Raw genomic sequence first — 21673 nt, forward strand, 5'->3', positions numbered from 1 at the left:
CTAGATGGGACTGACAGCAAAAGCAACATTCCAAGGCAGTCAACACTAGGATCAGAATAAGACTTGGCACTTGAGAAATCCCCAAAGGATGTATGGGCTGGCACAATGTGGAAAAAAAGAGTTTATTTTCAATTTTTTGTTTGTTTCAAGAGGGGTCAATTTCATTGAGAAAAGAGAGGTAAGTATGATTCCAATGAATCTCTGTGTTCTGACCATTCTGATCTTTCCTAATCGGGGTTTAAAATTCCAGAACCAAAGTTCTTTTCAAACCCAAGTCAGGCTTAGGTATCCACCTGTAAGAATGGTGTATGAGCCAACACCAAAAAGAGGAGGTTACACCACCCCTTTCCCCCAATTCCTCTTTTTGAAATTAGATATTTGTGTTATTGAAGGCGAAACAATGAGCTCAGTCCCAGAGAAAAGTGAGGTGAGGATGGGAGCAGAGGTGCAGAAGGGAGGGGATTACAAAATGTTAAGTACCAAGGTGGGGGGGGCAGAAATAAAAATAGACCAGTAAGGGAAAACTGAATGGAAGAAGTTCGTTTGTTTATTTTAACAGTGTTTGCCATTCCAGGAGGCTTGCTGAAGCTCTTTCTTTCAATGGCTGGCCTTGGACCAGCATTTGAAAAGTCTTAGATCTTTGGAAAGGAAGATTTGGACAACAAAGTTGTTTTATCTGGGAGGGTCACTAGTTTACTCAAGAGTTCCAGGACTTTGGTTTTGATGTTATTACCTTGGCCTGAGTTTCTCTGTCCCAGGCAGTCCTGGCTATGTTTACTGACTTAGGAAACAGGGGAACCTGGAGGAGGCCTCTCCCGCCCGCCGCTGCCATGCTTCGCTGGGTCCCCGCATTACCTGGGCCCCCTTAAGACGTCAGGGACGGGGACCAGTCAAACATGCTTTAAAGGTCCTATCTCTCGACACTCATAAGAGGGAAATAACACTTCTCTAACTCACTCCCCAAATAGACGCCGCCGTGGATGTTCTGCCAAGGAGTGATGCGAAAGTGTGTTCCAAAGTGAAATGTAAGCTTGGCGCGGTGCCCAGCCCGCGGCTGGATTCTGCACAGAGCTGCGGGCTGGCGAAGTGAAGGAGCACATTTCTCTCCATGTGACTGCAAGAGCCAGGCAGCCAGAGCAGATTTCTTTGTGTTAATAAAATGTGATATCTAGACTGTACACACAGGCAGCCCTGGGAAAACGTGAGCCAAAGGGAAGGACCCGAGGAAACCCACGGCCAGGCTGAGGAGGGCTGCAGCGGTCGGCAACCTCGACTGCACCGCCCAGGGCGGCCAGGCCGGGCAGGTGTGGGATGAGCCCCGAGTCAGAGGTGAAAGGTCGTGCCAGGCGCCTGCGCGAAAGCTGCTTAAACATCAGATAATCCACGGAGGCACAGCGAGCATGTCCTGAGCAAAGGCTTGCTCTTCCTTGACGGGCCAGAGACCAAAGTTCATGGGCACTTTCTCAAGATGTGGAGTTTACCCTGGACTCGAGGCTCCTCCCCCACAACTGAGATCCCTCCCAGGGTGGCAGGAGGTTGGCTTCGGGGTTAGACTGTGTATGCTCCAGGCTGGCACACGCCTCGCTTTTGTGGGCCACTCCTGCCTCACTGCCACTGTGGCCTCAGCCTCCTTTGACCACAGGAGGTAGCCACTGCCCACGGACTCAAGCCTGCAAACCCACGTTTGGGGGCACCATGGGTGGGGGATTCACGGGGAGGAAAGGGGGAATTAGGGCCCCTGCTTGCTGAGTCTCTTTCAACACCGTAGATCACTTCCTCTCCAGGACTGTCAAAGGAACTGTGCCCTCTAGCTAACTTGATCTCCCCAACTTGGAAGGTACTGGGGGCACAGGCAGAGCCCTGGGGCCCCAGGAGTTTCCGAACGTCTCAGGGGATGTGCTGGAGGTTGCAGGACTTGCCAGGCTTGTGGGCTCCCCTGATGGAAAGGGATGGAAGGTCCCAGAAGACACTGGCACTTAGCTCTCCTCCCCTGCAGCAGCCCAGCCCTCAGGCTCCTGGACCACGGGGTATGCAGTCAACCAGAACCAGCTAATTGTGGGGCAGCTGAATTGATGAGTACCTCCCAAGCCCAGGTGAGCCTTCACCTTGGTTAATCTGCAAACTGGTTTATCGGCCTCAGGATAATTGAAAGTTAATCGTAGGCACAGCCCAAGTGCAGGCACTGGAAACGGCAGGAAACCACAGTAGCAGAGGAAGTCAGGTCCACGTTCAGTGAACCTGTCACTTCTCAAAAGACAATGTTCAACCTCGAGCCCACTTCACGCGCGGCCCCATTCACTCCTGCAACTGACCCTTGTTACACAGCGACCCTGGCTCCTGGGAGTGCTCAGTAAGTGCTCAATAAGTTGCAGTTATTATTAATCCTTTAGTGTGGTCGAGCCTGTGGTCCCAGGTGGCGCTAGTGGTAAAGAACCTGCCTGCCAATGCAGCAAACACAAGAGATGCAGGTTTGATCCCTGGGTAGGGAAAGTCCCTTGGAGGAGGACATGGCCACCCACTCCAGTATTCTTGCCTGGAGAATCCCATAGACAGAGGAGCCTGGTGGGCTACATAGGGTCACAAAGAGTCGGACACAACTGAAGTGACTTAGCACACACAAGCACGCACAGTGTGGCTGATGGATTTAAAGTTAGGAAGTTAGGAGGTCTCCAAGACATTTGGCTGGGGGAACCACACTGGGGGAGCTGCAAAAACCACTCTACTCTCCCCCTGAGTGTGCTTTACAAAAAGGAAAATCTGAAGAGTTTAAACATCGCTAGGAAAGCATATCAAGAGTACAAAAACATCCAGCACATTCTGAAGGGGAAGAGAAGTCAACTTCAGAATTGCTAACATGGATACCTGAGGGTCATCCTCAAACCTATACAGGTTGGTAAATTCTCCAATGCTCTTTCAGGTAACAGAACTTCTGTTTTAAACGTCAAGAATCACAGTGTGCAGTGTCCCGAGGGCCCAGCCTCCCGGTCCTTCCGAGGGCTGGGTTTCCGCCGCCACAGTCTGCAGGGCTCCGCGGTGCACAGCTGCCCTGCGGGAAGGCGAGTGCCCTGGTCTGCGTGCTGAAGTTTCCACGAGAATCTGATGGTGACCGCTGGAATGACAGCTTCCTTCCACCCTCAACACCGGTCCTGTGACCATGGTACAGAATCAACAGATTTCCCTTCTTCCATCCTGCGACACTAACCGGAGGAAGACTCCTGCTGAGAGCTGAACAGTACCTGCCAGGGACTTGGATAAGCACTTTCCCAGGACACCAGGAACAGCACTGGCGGAAGTCCTTGACCTTCTTCCCACTGAAAGGACAAGTCCCAAAGGATCCTCCCACCCCGCCCAGTCGGGACAGCAAAGACCCGGCACAAACAAGGTCCTACCTCCGCTCAGAGCAGACATCCCTAATCCATCACAGAGCTCTTTCCACTGACCCCAGACCAAGTTTCAGTCTTTCAAGACATTCCAGGCACCTCCTAATCCATCAGACATCCCTAATCCATCACAGAGCTCTTTCCACTGAGCCCAGACCAAGTTTCAGTCTTTCAAGACATTCCAGGTACCTCCTAATCCATCAAAAATGGCTGGGGAGAAACCGGCTTGCATGGGAAGTTCCTTCACACAAAAACCCGGCCACCCAGAGGGGCAGGCCAGGGCACAACGGGCCGCAGCCCTCCAGAGAAGTTCCATCAGAGCTAGCTGTGGGCCTTGGGGTTTTCCTGCTTCTCTTTTTTAAAAATTATTTCTCTGGCTAATAAAACACCACTTAAAAAAAAAAAAAACTCTAACCCTTGGAGCAGTGATTTCAGCCAGAAAACTTGCTTTCAGGGTTATTCTGGAATGCTGAACACCAGAGAGAAGTCAGTAGTTCCCATTCAGAACGGGATGAAGACCGAGTTTTAGGTAGTAAAGAGCTTTAATGCTGCTGCCTTCCCCCCACCCACCCCAAATGGTGTCAAATATCTTTTGCTTTTCAGTTTTACTTTTTGAATGCTGTCATCCTTTATGAGTGGCAGAACATCAGACTCTCAATCTACTGACCAGCTTAGGAGTGGTACCATCACCCCAAGAAAATTTACATTTTTTGCAACAAAAGTTGAATATTAGTCTTTTAGTTCATAATAACCTTATAATTCAGGGTCATGGAGCTTAAAATAGCACCTGTGTTTGATAGATAAGAAAACTGAGGCCTTCAGAGATTCAGTGACCTGTCCAGAGACACACCACCCATCGGTGCAGACCAGGCCTGGAGCCTGGATTGCGAGTGTGTGTGCAAACTCGCTCAGTCATGTCTGACTCTCTGCAACCCCATGGACTGCAGCCTGCCAGGCTCCTCTGTCCGTGGGGTTCTCCAGGCAAGAATACTGGAGTGGGCCGCCGTGTCCTTCTCCAGGGGATCTACCCAACTCAGGGACTGAACCTGTGTCTCTTATGTCTCCTGCATTGGCAAGTGGCTTCTTTACCACGAGCACCCCCTGGGAAGCCAGAACCTAGATTAGCTGATTCCAAACTCAGTGTTTTGTAAATGGCCTGCCCTGCAATTATTGCTATGTATTTTCCCCTTTGCCACTTAAAACCCAAGGGAAACAATAACACTCGCAGAACTTACACTTTGATTTGAGTTTAATTTGGTCAGTTTTCTAATTGGCTATCTTATATTTATTTGTAAGTTAGAAAAACATAGATTACTCCCATCTTACAAATGAAGAGGTGAAACCAAGAGAGGCTGATAAACCAAGAGAGGGTGGTCTTGGCACAGCTAAAACCAGACATTAGATCTGTTAGTGTATCTAAAGACACATCAGGAGGCTTGCAAAGACTCAGCCTAGCAACTCAGAAATCTAACAGTGAGCCTCAAAGTGGCGCTTTAATACTAGATTCTCACTCTGAGTTAACACTGAGGGACAACTCTCCAGATCTGTTCACCAATTAGCCCATTTAATGTCACTCAACCCTCACAGCATTCCTATGAAATAAGACTGCAATGTTCCAGACGCGAAAACAGGGCTCAGAGTTTAAGTGATCTGCCCAGGGTGTCACGGCTTCTCGGGCTCCCGCTTAGTTTAGTGTCTGAAGGATCCAAAAGGAATGTGCAGATGCTATTAGGACCGTGTTTTTCTGAACGTCTTAATCAAAGCTTGTTATTTCTGCCTTAAAATTATTTAATCCTGATCTCCATGGTTTTGGGCTACTGAGATAGGCCTACATTTATTTTTAAGCAGCTTGTAATCAGAATGGAAAGACGGATGAAGAAAAGAGAAAACGTGCTTTGGCAATGGATCCACAAGAGTCAATGCTCCTGGGAGCAGAGTAAATTCCAGAAACCAATTTCATTTCTAACGTGACTTGATTTCCTACGACCCTTACACTAAATGCTCAGCACCATCCTGGCCTGAACACATAATGAGTACAGCCATGATGTCATAGCGTTTAGTTCATTCAAACTTAGGAGCATGGTGTCTAGTCTTTTATAAAAGCTCAGAGGTGTGTGACTGGATGTGAAATCAGGCTGAGGGAGCTTTCCCTGAAATCAAACTCCCCTCCCAAGAGGGAAGTCTTGCCTAGGTTGATGCTGATGTACTTCACCATCCTTAAGACAGGACTGTTATGCCTTGAAAAGGCTTATCCTGCCACACCGATGTGTACAGTGCCCTCTGTACTGTATGAAGACCCACGCCAAGAGGGCCAGATCTCTAATCTGGCTGAAAGACGGTCATAACAGGTCAATCCCGAGTCTTAAGTTAATTGACTTCTAGTTCACCCCTTTGTGTAAAAACTATTTTCACACATTTCTTCCAAATCATTTACTTCTGTTTCCTTGGTTTCCATTCTACTCTGACAGAAGGCTCTATCTGCCCTCTCTGGAGGCATCCTCTGCCATGTTTTTATCTTGAAGGGAGGGTTAAGAAAATGTTTGCGAGATGTGCACCAGGGGAGCAGAAAGCTGGGGATTTTTACCATGGAAGCCCACGGTCTCACTCTGCTCCACACCCCGCTGCCCACAGCAGGGCCACGGCCAGTCTTCCAGTCCATGACCCAAAGGTGTCACCAGAAAGGAGAAAGAAGAAGCCCAGTCCCCAACCCTGTAACACACTGGAAAAGCTTGAGAGCACGAAGAGAAATGAATTGTCCCATTTCCCCCGTTAGTCTCTCTGGGTCTTCCAGGCACAGAGTCAGAGGATGGCAAGGAGGGTGGAGACGGAAGACACTGCTGCCTGAGAAAGACAGCATGTACTGTTACAGAACCACAAACAGGGTTGTCGGGGTGCGGGGGCTGGATATCTGCTCACTGAGGTCAGTACAGAGGACGCTCCCAGCTCGGCCTCTCCATCACCCTTTTCTCCATACAAGAGGCAGAGAGCATGGCTACAGCAATCACTGCTGGCCATGATTGCTGCAGCACAAAACCCGTTCCCACGTAAGTGTCCACAGATGACGATGGAAGTAGGAAAAGAGAAAACCCGTCATTGTAGAGCAAATGAAAGTGGCGATGGCTACCATTCAGACTGACCACTTTTTCCACAGAGCATCTCGTTTACTCCTCCAGGAATCCGCTGAAGCTCAAGCGGGTGTTCGCCATCCCCACTTACAGAGGAGAAAACAAAGGCAGAAGAGTTAGAGAGCGGGTCCATCTTGGCTCGAAGATCTAAACCAAGACAGGAATTATAACCACACTGTGCTGCCCACCAGTGAGGGGAAGGGAAGAAGGAGAGGAGTCTGCTCCAGCAGGTGATGAGTTCATGAGGAAAATCCTCGGGGAAAACACCACTCTTGCACAACATCCTCTCTGATGGGATGAAAATGAACAAAAATGCTCGTTTGGTTCCATGCACTTATGTGAAAATGTAAGCTTACAAAGATGAAACTTTAGTAGATGGGGACAAGGTGGGGGAGGGCAGACAGACAAACTGCCACAGCTTGCTGGTCACACTAACCTGAAGTACTGACGCAGCTGGATGAGAGAAATTCCTTTACTCCTTGCTGATACATGCTGTGGTTAAGAACGTGGATGTATAGACACAGAGAAGGCCTTTAAAGCCTGTTTAGTACTCAAATAAGTTCAATGTGCCTTCTAAAATTCTATTTGCATAATTAATTTGTTTGGTAATATCTTTACAAAGAACACAAAGATCCAGATTTAAGTTTGATCGATGCAAGATCAAATGATCACAAAATGTGAATCAATGCAATGTTACTGCCAAGTAAGCTTGAGGATAAAAAGAGAAATAAGTAGAATGTAAGTAAACTCAAATTGCTTCTTTACACTTAATTTTTGTAATACTGAAACTTCGCATCTTTTACCTTTAAACGTCTAAGGAATCCAGTAACTAAATATCACTAGGAGACCTGATATGTCTGGGTTAACTTCATTTACAATGCTAAACATATTTTTGACCTGAATATAAATATCATTTAAAAAATCATTCAGGTGTTACTGGTCATTTGAAATAAACATACTTTAGATTCTATGAGGGGAAAAAACCCACAACTCCCCTGGAAAGCATATTAATAAAAAGAAATCAATCATGATGAAATGAATTCTACCAAATTCCTATGACGTCAGTTCTACAAATTTTCCTTTTCCTATCCTCAGAAACTCTATCAAGGCTTTATTTCTGTCTTTACATTTTATATTATTTACTCTTTCTTCCATAAATCTTTCAGTGGCATTTGGCATATTCGAACTGGATATGAGATCTCCATCCTATTTTAAAAGTTCTCTCTAGTAAAAGCCTCCATAATCTCCTTCCGTGATTCTAACTAAACCCATAGCACAATAAATCCATTCTAAAGTGAACTAAGTCTTCTGATCAATCCTTTAGGCAGACAGAGTTTGACTCTTTGCCACTCTCCTTAGAATAACTCTTCCTGTCTTGGGGTATTGAAGTATCTGTTCTGGGTAATCTGATTACTGCCTATCTAGATGATCTTGTTCATCTGGTTTACAGCCTTGATTCCCATTGGCCAGGGCCTGGTGGCATCCCTCGCCAAACAAACCTTCACTCTGCCATTCAATTCAGGAGGCATTTACTGGGCCTGAATGGCCAGTCTCACTTAACTCTTTCCATTAAGTGCGAAAACACTTACAGAGCGGCAGGGAAGCTTTCCTTCTCTACTCCACGGCCCATGCGTGGGTTCCCCAGCAAGGACCTCCCAGCAGACTGTTACCCAGAGCCAGTTACAGAAGAAAGCACTGCTGTTTCCCACTCAAGAAGCTTCTGCCAAGGCGCTTATTTCTGCTGAGCCATTTATGCAATCCCACTGTCTAAGAGAACATTTTGTCACAGATGATTTAGTGTTGCAGCTCCCTGGAGCATCTTTCTGCAGCAGCATGCGCTCATTGTTTTTAGGAATCTAGGGTCTCCCGGGCAAGATTTGAGACAGAAAGGGGCTTAATTAGCCACAAGCCGTCTCTTATTACAAGACCCCAAATTCCAAAGCATTCTTCCAAAAATCATTAATGGAAAAAAAAAAAAAACCCTAGATTAAACTTCTAAAAACAAAACTTTTAGGAGATCTGTCTGACAATGGAACTGCCATTTTTCAGGACAGACAATGAGACTGGATTCCCATTATGAGCTGGATGGCTAGGAACTTGAGACAGTGACAATACTTGTTAAAGTCAGAAAGGAAGGAAAACATTTTTGGAATTTTCATAGTAAGTCATGGAGTGTGTATCCACCAGAAGCCAATTTAACAGAAACAAGTACTGTATAGTTTTTCCCCAACAGATGCTTGATTCTGCCAACACTCCTGCAATTGTCTACTGTACATAGCTGGAGGTGAAATTGCACACATTCACTGCGTTTTTTTTTTTTTTTTTCCCTTAAGTGAACTGATTTGGGTTATGGCAACTCCTCCTGCTTTCTGTAATCTTAGCTTGATCTCAGAGAACACTTCAGGGGTACCTGAGCGAGCTACTTCATGCAGGTGCTGTTCAGCAGCCCCCTTCCCTCCCTCAGAGCCTGTCTGCTCCCACAAATTCCTTTTCCTCCAGCAGCAATTCAGCACAACCCCCACCCAACCCCCAACCACCCGATCTCTGCATGACATGCAATTAATTCCGGTCTTCAGGGAAGAAGGGAGCCACAAACACAAGGTCAGGACTCAAGAATACACAACTGCAACAAGGATTCCTTTGTCTCTCAGGAGTAAAATTACTAAGCTGGCCAAACGCTCGCCTAAGTGTTTTAGCCTGATATTACTGCTGCAGGTAATCCTTATAATCAAGTACTATTTGTATCACTGGGTCCTTCCCTCCCTCTCTCACAATCACATATACACACACACACAAAGGCACAAACAAAAACCTACACTCATAGAAAGAGGTTTAACATACTTGTTTGCAAACCCAGTAAGTTTTATAATATAGAGACATTTTAAAGTCATGAATGTTAATAGATTGGGTTTGTCTGCTTCTGTGAGATCAGGTCTGCTTTTGGACTTCTAAATTCTGAACCATTCACATCCCTCAAACTCTTTTCTTGCCAAAGAGGGTTTCCCCCAATCATCAAAATTATGGGCTTTATAAGTGAAACTTAAACCCTGTGTTTTTGAATCACTTTCTCTAGATCATTAGAACATTGTGTTTTGAAAAGCTGTTTGATGTTCAAGGAAGAGTGTTTATTTTCCAAACAACAAAAATAAGGAAGTCCCGGTTTGCCAGAGGAAACTGTTGTGAAGTATCTAAAAATGTTTCAAATCCAACCTTGAACCCAAGCGGAAACATCCACATGCCGCTTCCCTGCTCAGAAACCTTCAATGGCTCCCCACTGCCTCCTGGACCAAGTTCAAGCTCAGGAGCCTGGCGTTCATGAAGCTGCCAGCCTGGCTGGCACCTGCCTCTGCAGACTCATGCTCCTGCCTCCTTCGTGTGAGTTTTCTGCACCAGCCGAACTGGATCGACACCCTGCTCCCTGGACACCCACGGGCGTTCCTGCCTCCACGCTCCACCACACCATTGCTGCTGTCCATCCCGGCTCCTCCATCACGCACAAGACCCAGGAAGGCCTGACTCCCCAAGAAGCACCACCCCCAGGCCCTCCCGCCCCAGACAGCGGCTGCTTCCCTGAGACCTGGCAGCCCTGACTGACTTTGGCACTGCCCCCGCATTAATTTTCAGAGGTTTTATTACTCATTTTTGGGCTGACTCTTCCACCCTCCTCTTTCAGTAGATACGGGAGGCCTCCATGGACTCATCCTTTGGCCTGGAACATGCTAGCTTGTTCCGTCACTCATGGTTTTACCTAAATGCTCCATCTTCCCTGCTGAACTCCCATCTCCTTGAGACAAGCAGCTCGATCATACCCTTGTCTGTCTTCCCCAGGAGGAAGCACAAATCCACAGCTGATGCTATTGCTGGGGATCACCCACGCGCCCCCAGCTCTGACGGCTTCCTCTGTTGCCTCCTCGTCTTCCCACTGTTGACAAGAGGAAAGTGATGGGGCTGATCGGGTCAGGGTTGCTTACTATGGGAGGTGCCACGCTGGCTTTCACGGACATCAGAAACCTCGCATCAACCCAACAAAGGTGTTACTTTGCAGATAAGAAGATAAATGTGTGCAAAGAGTCAAGATTTCTCCATTAAAGGACCTCTGGAGGGGAGGAGGAATTATTCTGGAATGCTTTTGGAAAGTCCTGCTGGTAAGCAGAAGGATGGACTAGACTTTCCTCCTTTCCTAGCGCCCTAACATGCCTGTATGGTTTCTTTACCCCTGAGTTCACTGTATTTCCTTCAAGTGGGATTCTTGCCTATTAGTAAAAATTCACAATAGTAACATCAACTGATTGACTGATTGATTTACTAGCCATATATGTCATGGAGAAATCCTCTACTCAAGAACTTCTTTGGGCTACATTTTGCTTGTCTGATTTTTTAATCTCATGAGCAAGGAGGACTGAATAAAGGCTACAGTTAGCGATCCAAGGTTAATTAAAACTCAGAGGTGAAGAAGCGGGTGAGCAAGACTCAGCAGAGAAGCAAAGGAGAAACGCCAACTCCAGAGGCCTTAACTGGCCAGGAAGGGAGAAGTGTGGAGACTCCCCAGGAACCCAACGAGAGATGAGGTCCTCCTATGAGAGATGAGACCAGACGGGAATGAGGAAGCCCTCAGAGCAGCTGTGACTGGGCCCTTGCTGTGGGCTCATCACTGTGCCAAGTATCCTCCAGCAATCCTTCAACAGCTTAGGAGGCAGGTCCAGGGATTTCTCCGAAGTTCCAGATGGGAAATGCAACGCTCACACCATTTAAAGGATGTGTCCAAGAGCGTGGGTGAGTGTGGCAGGGACGGGATTTACACCAGGTGTGTGTTTTTGTGGGATCCTGTGCCCTACAAGAGTGACACACTGCTTGGATGACCTGCGTATCAAACACAGATCACCCTGATGGACATCTGAACATGAGCCAGCAAGCACCTAGGTTGGAAGCACATTCCAGTTTATTCCAAAACAGTGTTTGAGTGGTTTCAGGTTAAGACACATGCTGGGGGAACACCAAACAGTATAATAAAGTGGGATATGACCTGGCACCAATATTCTCGGCCCTCCCCATTATAGAACCAAATGCAGGCCCTGCACCTCCCCGTCCCTCTCTCATTTATTCTCTTCCAAAGCTTTTTCCGTCTTAATGCTTCCCCTGCCACCCTTTTGCTTCCCTCCATCTTCACTGCTGAGACATAAAAAATGATTCCTGGGTACAAGTGATTAGCAATGGTTGGCGGGGAGGCTTCTGCGAAACCCAATAAATCACTGTTGTCTGTCACCCTCTGGCTCTCCGCACCAGGATGTTATCGCGGCCCCCTCCTTCCCACCTCCCCCACCCTGTTCTGCTCTACCTAGTTCTGTCTTTACACTGCTATTTTTCTCATCTGGTAGACACCGGGCTGAACTGAAAAGCCTCTGCCAAGCTCCTTGGCAGGAGCCGGCCTGCAGGAAGCCTGCCCACCACAGCGGCACAGAGAAGACAGCGCCTCTGGGCAGCTGGGCACTTGGGGTCTGGCTAGGATGTGGGGCAGAGCAGGCTTCCCTGGCATGGGAACGGTCCTCCGGAGCTCGGCCTTCTCGTGCCAGGGTCAGGATTACGATGGCTCACTGCGCTCGCAGTGGCGTGCCTGGGAAGGGAAGCGAGGGTGGGGGCGGGAGGGTGGCAGGCGGCCAGCTCGCCACCCAGGGCTGGGCGAGCTCCGCGGGGCACAGCCACGTGCCTGGGGCACACAGAGCGCTTGGGCAGGCAGCCAGGGTCGGGGCTCACGCGGGAGGGAGCTGGGGGCTGGGCACCTGGCAAGCAGCTGTGTCTACACTGGAGGACATGAGGTGAGAACCCAGAAACTGCTGGGGTAACATCAGGGAAGTGGCTTGTTCTAATCCAGAATGAGGCCAAAAAGTCAGGCAGCCTCCAGGGTATAGGGCCCGCTGTGGGGGGGACCACAAAACACCGCACGTCCTAGTTTTGCAGTGGGAAGGGTGCTGGATGAAACAAATCCCTCACTGAAGACTGGGGTTGGGAACAGGCCGTTCCTTTCCCTGCTGGCAAGCCATGACATCCCTTCAGCTCCCAGCTTGCGGAGGCGTGTGTCACACAGCCCGCTAACACCCCATGGGAGGGGGACTATGTCCAGTGTCCGTCTCCCGCTGGGAAAACCAAGGCTTAAAGAGGTCAGGAAGTGGACCCAAAGTTACACAGCACGCCAGCATACGTCCAGGTTGTGAACACAAGTCCCTGGGCCCAGAGCTGATGCTCTTAAGCACCTCGTCACCCTCACTGTGCACCCCTATCCAGAAACACCTCTTGCCAGAAGATGTGCAGTCCTGGGAACGTTATAGACGGCAAAGCCAAGAGAGCAGGGCAAGCCTGTCCTCTGCAGGGTGTGGTGGAGAAGATGAACTCGTACAAGAAACTGAAACCAAAAAAAGTCTGCCCACTTCGAGGACAAAGCTGACGCTCTCCCCTTAAGGCCTCCTTGATCCTGATGAATGGAAAGTACTCCCAAGACGCGCGGGGCACAGTGCACCTCACCTCAGAGCGCTCCCAACCCGCAGACGTGACCAGCACGCGGGACGGGAAGGTACATGAACTGCACACCCTTAAGGGCAGGGAGAAATCGAAGCTTCGTCTCACAGCGTCAGAAAAGCCCAAAGAACTCTGTTGCTTCAGCAGGACCCCTCGTAATCTCAGAGCCCCCAGCACAGAACTCCCCGGCATCACGATTCGGATCCCATGGCACTTCCCTTCCACATCAAAACCTCATTACAAGAGGAGAACAGAGCACACACAACGCTGATTCCATCCTGCCAAGCTCCAGTGGGGTCTCCCCGACCCCCCCACCCTCTTCTTTCCACACACACCCCCACACAGAAGGGTTCTCACTTTACTCCATAACCAGCCTTCACCACAACCCAGATCGTTCTCAGAACTGGAAAGAGAGGCTTCGTAATTCTCAGCTGAATATGGGTTTAATGGTGGTAGGACACCTCCAAGCTATTCAAAGAAAAACCACCAGAGGAAACAATTTCAATTCTGGCTTTACAAGCATGTGATTTAAAAATAACTCTGCCTTTGTCTGCTATAGATGACTTTCCCTAAAGGGACTGCTGTCCTTAAAGCAATCACTCAATTCTCAGGGCAAACTGATTCTTCTTTTTTCCAGAATGCAGCACATACCTCCAGGAAAGCACTCCCGGGCACCGCCTCTGATAGCATCTGACATGCAAACATTGAAGTGCTCAGGACAACTCCTGCCATCCCTGTGGGCTCAGGAATATCCAGGAAGCTGCACCTCAAATGCCTGAGAAGCCCCTGCCGATGCCTACAGCATCCGGGAACCACCACTGCTCCTGATTAAGATGTCAGCCCAGAAAGCATAGCAATAACCCCCACTGCTAGAGGAGGCTTCAGCGGATCCCTGGGTTATTTCTTCAAGGAAAACTGTATTCAGATATTTAACTCATTCTTTGAACAGACAGGTAAACAGAGGAATAATGATGGGTGTATAAAATAGGAGAGGGCTTGGAGGGCAGTCAGGGTAAACAGTAAGAGAATTCACAGGAACACTCACCTTGTCATTCCAAGACACACTTGGGGTAAACCTAGAAATGCATAATTTGTCATCTCTTTCACTTCCCTTCAGCCACACAGGTAACACTAATGGTACAATGCTACCAAGTATAACTCAAAAGATGCATGCTGAGCAGAGAGTAGAAAACAAATGTTTAACAAAATTGCTTTGCAATTATCTCCTGATTAGCCTGATGTCTTAGTTTTATTAACTAAAAGTGGATAACTATGCTCTTATTAATGTTATATTTCTTCTTGGCAACTTAAGGTCTCCTGACTGCTTCAAAAGTTTTGCCATAACGCATTACAGGAGGTATAAAGCATCCGTGTGTGTGACAGGATCCTGAATTAAGCCCAGATGTGGCCGTTCAAATCGCAAGTTGAGATCAGTAGTTCTGGGGCGGGGTTGGGGTGGGGAGAGGGAGGGGGTGATTTTGCCCTCTGGGGACATTTGGCAGTAACCCGAGACATTTTTACTGGTCACACAGGTTGGGGTGGGGAGGATTTACTGGCTTCTACGGAAGAGAGGGCAGGGATGCCCTTAAACACCCCACAAAGCACAGGGCAGCCCTTACAGCAAAGACTGACCTGAAACGTAAGAGTGCCAAAGCTGAGAAATCGTGCTCCAGACTGAGATGCTGTAGTTCCCAGAACGTTCACTGCCACCTCTGTGCTCTTCCCTTCTCAGGATTTGTTTTCCTCAAGGTTTACTTGGTATTTCTATTCGGGTCACCACTGTGATTACACAGAATCAGGAAGGACTTTCTCCTTTTTCAGGTTAGCCTGTGATATACCATCCATCAGTTCCACATTCCCTAGAATTCACCTTGCATTATCACCTCTGTAAGAACAGCAGTGTTATTTTATCTGCCCTGGGTATTTCAAGAAGAGCTCTAACTTATTTTCCATTTGTTGTCAGGAATATCATTGAGTTTAAATGAACTGAAGAGTATTATTTATGAAGTGTGCTTCCATTATGAGAAAAGGCATGTAAGTGAAGAACTTATTTCTAGGTCCCAGGGCACCCTTTGATCCAAGCATCTTTAACTCCACAACCTAACAAAATGACAGCCAACCGAAAGCAGGAGTCCTTTATTATGGACTGCAAGTTTGAGGACGGCATGACAAGTTTCTGAAAGTCATTGATCAATATTGATTCAAATGACTTTCAAGCTCCAAAATCCCAATTCTTGATTTTTCAGTAGGAACCTGAGGGTGGGGACCCGACAATCAGCATGCCTTTTGGGGGGGGAAAATGCAGTATTTCTGACATGACACACATCCTATACATGAACAGAGGACTGAGAAATAACTTGTCAACTGAGTGCAAGTGTTAGGCTTAGAACACTGCAAGCCAAAAACTGTTGGTCAAAATCTCCTAACATTTCTCTACATAACATTGGGTTATACACTGTACCTAGTTACTCTATGAAGGTATTTCAGAAGACAAGCATTGGAAGAAATGATGGAAGCTGACACGAACAGAATAATGATCATAACTGCTCTCATTAAGAAATATCTAGCGCTAGTCATCTGACCTCTTAGACACATTATCTCTAATTTTCACAATGACCCAATCGAACAGAAATGATACCCTCCAGCACAAAAGGGAAACCGAGGCCCAGAAAGGCTGCAGCACTTTGTAAAGTCCCACTGCTGTGAGCAGATGACAGAGGGACAGCTAAGCCTTCTCACCGGGCCTCTGTGCCCTTCCTCCTGACTCTCTTCTTGCTCTGACGATTATTTATTCTGTAGTCTGTTGCTGGGAGAACGCCCCTGTATGTCCTAAGTAACAGGGGGTCAGGCTCACATGAAAGGAGTGTCTCCATAAGCTTCTGTGGCCCCCGGTGGGGAGCAGGGGCTAAGATTTCATGCTGTTCCAGGCAGCACCCTGGAAGCTATAATTCAAAGTGGGTTTCGAAGAAGGGGCTGCACAGAGAGACTCAATGGGAGAGCTTTAACTCCAATACTAACATTTCGAGGCAGAGGCATTCTCTTCCTCCTCCGCACCGCTTCCTTTCATTTTCATCTCGCTCTGTGTGCCACAGAAATTCTACAGGAGCCGAGGACACAGATTCGGGAATGATCTCCGGCGCAAGTCTCCCACTGTCCTGCTTTCTGGCCTCCCCGCAGCTAAGGCCCCTGGCTCGGTGACCTTCCCGACAATTTATCCCCTGCATCTTTGTTCCCGGTTACCTGTGCACATGAAACGGCTTTTCTTCCTGTGTGTTTTGTACGACAGGGGGCTAAAGGCACGGAGACAGAGCGCCCTCACTTGTGTTTACATCTGAGCGTTTGTGGGTGGGTTTTGAAGTACCGGTCATTTCAGGTAACGTTTTTGTGCAATATTTCAACACCGTTTAAAGCCAGCCTTGTAGGTTTTGATAAAAGTGGATTACGTGTGGTGAACAGATGAAAGTGAAAAGAAAAAAAAGAACAATTTGGTAGGAATAGTGAAGAGAAAGACAGGATCTGATGCTGAAGAAGGCTAAGTCATGCTTAAGGTGAAAACTACTTTAAGACTCAGTTTCTCAACTGACAACACAAGATGAAATGGATGAAAAAGATACCTGCTCCCCACCCCTCTCTCACATCTTGCTCCCCTTCAGGCCGAAAAAAACAATGAATACAGGTAAACCACAGCATTATACAGATAGTCCACCCAAATCATTCAGCAAGGTCCTTTTATCTGAGTACTTGGGGAAGGAGGAAAAGACAGGAGTTGAGACAGGGGCCTAAATTATCTGAATCATTAACCACAGGTTGGCTTTCCTCATACTGCAGTCCTTGGATCAGCTGCATTAGAATCCCCACTGGGGCTGGATAAAAATGCATATTCCAGGCCTCAGCCAGACCTGAAAGGTCAGAATTTCTGGGAGTAGGTTCCATAGAGTCAGCCTTTAGCAGACTCTCTGGGTGATGCGCTCGCTGAAATGGGACAACCACTACCGTGGCTGAAATCCAAGGCTCCCCTTTTCAGATGCACCCCGGAGGATCAAGACGTTCATGTCAGCTCTGTCCTCCCCCTTTGCTCCCCTCCTCCCCACGGGAAGGCAGAACCATCTGGGAGTTTACCTGGTCGCATGGGGCTCTGCACACAGTTTGGGGGTGGGATGCCAGGGTGAATGGGTGCGGAGGCCCGACTGCTGAGGTCCATGACGGAAGGGGCCGCTGAGGAGGTCGGCTGCAGCCCCGGAGGGTGGGGGCTGTGGTCATGCTGAGACGGGCTGGGGGGAATGCCATTTTCCGACAAAAACTCCTCCAGGTCCATGTATTCCAACTGGAAGGTATCTCCGTCATAGGGAAGGGTTTTGTCCCATAAGGTGGGCCCCAAGAATGCTGACTGGGGGACCGTCGGGCTATTACTCTCATCATCCAGCTTCTTTTCCTTGTCTTTATCCTTACTATATGCTGCAAAACAAGGGAAAATACTGGAGTTTAAAAAAGACAGTGAAAAAGTCTCACTTTTTTTTTTAATCACTCCTCCTTGGCTTCTGCTACAAAACTACTTTCCACACATACCGGGGCTGTTCTCTGGCTGCTGTTTCTTGTGGATCTAGAGTTAAAAGTTCAGGCAGGACATGGATCTCTGCCTGTTTTTCGACATCTTCCTATTTACTTTGGAAAGAAAGCACTAGTCCTCGGGACAGGGCTAGAGACTGGTCTAGGATATAAACAACACGGCACAGCCCTCAGTGCATTATTTAAGGAGACAATAATTTAAAACTACAGTGGGAAAATAACACCTGCAATTACATACAACTGCTGTGATTTTTTAAGAAAACAGCCAATAACTAGGCATGATTTATCTTCCAGGAAATTCATTACAGTGACAATATGAGGTCATTCAGATTTAGAAAGCCAGTGCATTAGTAATGCTAATTTTGGTAAAGCAGGGACTCTCTGCCCTTCTTTGATACCCTGTATTGAGCACCTACTAACATACCTGGTTCTTTTATATGTTTCTCCCCCAAAAAATCTCATAATAAACTTGCAAATAGTGACAACTTCCATTCACAATGAAGAAACGGAGGCTCTGAGGCCTATGGGAGCTTAACCAATGTATCACATTGCAGAGAGGAAAGCTGAGAACTTCCTAGCCCACATGTGTTTGCTTTTAAAGCCACTGGGGTACACTGTATTTTACAAAAGAAGTTTTTTGTTTTGGTGTGGTTTAAAATACAAAAGTGTTTTCTTCCTCCTCTTCCCCAAACACTTAGGTATGATCGAATTCAAAAATTATACATGTATGGAACCTGTCAAAAGCACAGTTACCAGAAAAGGTGGTTCCTCTGAGAACCTATGACGGAGATGTACAGCTATTTTCTACCTGCAAGTATCCCTCACCCCATTAGGTCTTTAACCAGCGCTCTGGATTTGGACAAGTCTACTAGTCCTCAAGTGCGGGTGAAATCTGTGATTAAGGAATTTGGCTTCTACAGCCTCCATGCCATCCCTTCTAATCCTCTACAGTCTCATCTCCCAAGAATCTGACTTCAAAACTCCCACAGATGCAAAAGACTGCAGGCAGCACCTTCCTCCCAAGTGCCCCTCCTTAAAGGGGATTTAAGAGGGAAGCTCTGTTCTGCAGACTGGGAACCAAACCCCTCGGCTCTTGCAATGCAACAGGTTGTCCTAGGAAAGAAAAATGCGAATATGCCCCAGCTGCTTGCAGCCAAAGGATCTTTTAAGACTTTACATTCTTGAGCCGCAGGGCTCACCTCACAGTTCACATTTGCTCCTGGGATACCTATGGCAGGAAACCCGCCAGCCCAAATGACAAATCCCTGGCGGCACCAACTGGATCCGGCGCCTCCACGCAGGACCTCTCCGGGCCTGCCCCAGCCAGGGTTGCCCGGGGAAGGTTTGGGACTTACCCAGAAAGGGTTCAGGCCAAAGGAGGCTCCGGTGCGGTTACACTTAAGCCTGCCCCGCTCTCCCCTCCTACCAGGAAAGTGCGCGGCGAAGGGGGCCGCGTGGGGGGGTGCGGCACCCCGCCCAGGGACCACTCCTCCAGCCCACCCCAGCCCCTATCTCCCGGTCTGAAGCACCCAGCCCGGGACAACGCGCGTCTCCGCTGTCGCCTCGGGAGCTCCAAACGCTAAAACTAAGAGCTGTGATCAGCACTATCGCAAATACTCCGGCTCCGCGGTGCGACCCCTGACTCAAGCCCCCGTCCGCTTGGAGCCCGGCCCTGGGGTTCACTCCCCGGCGAGCGGGGCGCCCCTCGCCCCGGTGCTTTCGCTCCGCGTGTGGGTGCACCTCGACCTCGGGGACGCCGACCTGTCAACTTCTGTCTCCCACCTGCGCCGCCCGAGAGGACCCGCAAGGCCCGGCCGGGGCCCCGGCGCTCAACTAGCAACCCGGAATGTCCCCTCGACAGAAACGTCCCCTCCCTTTTGGGGGGGAGGAGGGGTGGGGCGATAGGTGAGTGCCTCAATTTCATTCAAGCGGGGCCGGGGTGCCGGGAGTGGGGGAGCGGGGGATGCTCCGGGGGTGCCGGCCCGGGAGGGGGGCCCCCAGAGGGGCAGCCAGCAGGGCAGCGCTCACCGTCTTCGTGATGAAGGGGGAGCTTCAGCGGGTTCTCCAGCAAGGACCTGAGCACGCCGTAGGGAGGCGGGATAAAGGTGGGGTTCAGGGGAAGCGGTCGGGACATTTTCTCCATCGCGATGCACTCAATTTTTTTTTTCTTAAATAAAAAAAAAAAAAACCAAAAAACTCCAACCTCCCCCCAAAATGTTGCTGAGCTTTTTCCTCCGTCCTTTGCCAAAAGTATTAGCTTTCAAGGCGGTGGAGACAAGAGAAGGAAAAAAAAAAAATTACTTATGTCTTTTTAAATACATCTGCATAAAAACACAAAACCAAAAGAACTTTCGGGCTCCCAGCGCAGACGACCCCCGGGGAGCGCGCCGAGTGCCCGCGGGCTCCTCCGCGGCGGGCGGGATGCTCTCACCTGCCTCGAACCTCTCGTCATGCACAACGCTCAAAATTGCGAAAAAGAAAGGAAAAACATGCAGAGCGCTGCAGAAGGCGGAGAGCCCGCACCGCCCCGGCGCGAGCGCGAGCGCGAGGCCGCGCGCCCCGCCCCGCCCCTCCCGCGCCGCGGCCGCTGCCCCCCGCGCTGGCGGCCCCGCAGCGCCCGGCCCAGCGCAGCGCCCGGCCCAGCGCAGCCGGCCGCCCATGTGCCGCGGCCGGCCGGGAGTGACGTCAGTGCCCGCCCCGCGCGCCCAGCGGCGTTCGGGGGCAGGGCCCTAGGCTCCGCCCACTGAGGCCCCGCCCCAGCGGGCTCCGCCCCCGCCGAGGCTCCGCCCCCGCCGCGAGTGTAGCGTCGCCGCGCGCGCCGACTTTCTGGAGCCTTGTGGTGCCGGCGGGCGGTGAAGGGTGTAAGGACTCCAGGTCCCCTCGGGGCAGTGGTCCTGCGCTGAGGACCGAACTTTTTCACAGTAAGAAGACGAATGAGAAATTTATCTCTTTAGTTTTCCACCTGGGGATAATTTAGGGCGTTTGAAAAATCTCTCCCAGAGTGATTAAGGAGCAGCCAAGTTGGTCAATGACTGCTTTAGGATCTTTAGGATCCAATCGAGGATACTCTTCTGAATATTCCCCCCGGCCCCAGCCAAGTTTAGCGCCCTTTCTCTTGCCCCGCTCCCACAACCTCAGAAAAATAAGGACTTGCTAGAAGTTCAAATGAGACATAATAAAAACCAGAGAGGGGACCACAGAGGAGCACTGCGAACTGTTTCCAGAGCTTTCAAGGCAATGTTAATAGGGATACACTCTGGCCCAAAGTTGAGTGAAGGCAGGAGAGACACACACACTGAATGGTATTTCAGGAATATTTGCTGTAAAAGAACGCAGATAACTGGGCCTGGGTTACAAAGTCTGCATGGTATTAAAAACGATTTTGTAAAATTTTCCCCAAAGTAATATAACTGTTCAAGGCCACCACAGCAGCTGCAGGTTTGTGCTTGGCCAGTATGCCGCCAGGCAGTGGTGATCGCTGAGTTCTGCGTGAAGCCGGGTATAGCTCGGCTGGTAGCGCTGGCATCCAGGCCTGGGGAGCCCCTCCCCCCCCCCCACACACAGACATCTGGGTCTTCCTCACCTTTCCTTCCCACATCTCCTCGCTAAGATTAGGGTACTGTCATCTCCCGAAAGGTCTGCAAGAGTGAAGGGGCACAAATTAATACAATCTTGCAATAAGACAGAAAGGCCTTTGTAAACACTGGCTAAGAGTGGGCGGATAACCAACAAGGACCTCCTGTATAGCACAGGGAACTCTGCTCAACGTTATGTGGCAGCCTGGACGGGAGGGGAGTTTGCTGGAGAATGGATATACCTATGTGTACGGCTGAGTCCCTTCACTAGTCACCTGAAACTATCACAACACTGTTAATCAGCTATTCCCCAACACAAAATAAAAAGTTTTTGTTTTTTTTTAAGACTACCTCTGGGGGGTGGAAATTCTTGGTGGCTCTTCCCTGGAGTCCCCCATGGCATTTGGAAGACCGGAGACCAGGTGGAGGGGACCCTTGGCAGGGTGGCTTCTGGTGAGTGCCTTTCCCTCTCTGAGCCACAGATTCCTTCTCATTGGGCATATATGATCAAGTGACC

The 21673-nt window shown here is 49.2% G+C and overlaps 1 protein-coding gene and 1 long non-coding RNA gene across 5 annotated transcripts in view; one reads left to right on the forward strand and one right to left on the reverse strand.

The window, feature by feature from the left end:
* Positions 1–20214, reverse strand: part of HLF (HLF transcription factor, PAR bZIP family member) — a 54370-nt gene extending 34156 nt beyond the window's left edge. The window contains exons 1-2 of one of the 4 annotated variants that reach the window (XM_086360895.1): positions 20013–20214; positions 17135–17470 (exon numbers count right to left, since the gene is read on the reverse strand). In XM_086360895.1, the coding sequence (XP_086217021.1) occupies positions 17135–17330 (196 nt within the window). In that variant the 5' untranslated portion in view covers positions 17331–17470; positions 20013–20214. Of the gene's footprint in view, positions 1–17134; positions 17471–18936; positions 19521–19609 lie in introns of those variants that run through there. The other 3 variants (XM_086360896.1, XM_086360898.1, XM_086360897.1) reach the window with 3 other exon arrangements.
* LOC147352787 (uncharacterized) lies at positions 2225–2974 on the forward strand. The gene is made up of 2 exons (XR_015148383.1): positions 2225–2350; positions 2918–2974. It is a non-coding gene; the product is annotated as an uncharacterized LOC147352787 (long non-coding RNA).
* Positions 20215–21673: the final 1459 nt, after the last annotated feature.

Source organism: Bos grunniens, chromosome 19 (genome assembly GCF_055505025.1).
Source record: "Bos grunniens cultivar Pamir isolate PY7600 chromosome 19, Bosgru_T2T1.0, whole genome shotgun sequence".
NCBI lineage: Eukaryota > Metazoa > Chordata > Mammalia > Artiodactyla > Bovidae > Bos > Bos grunniens.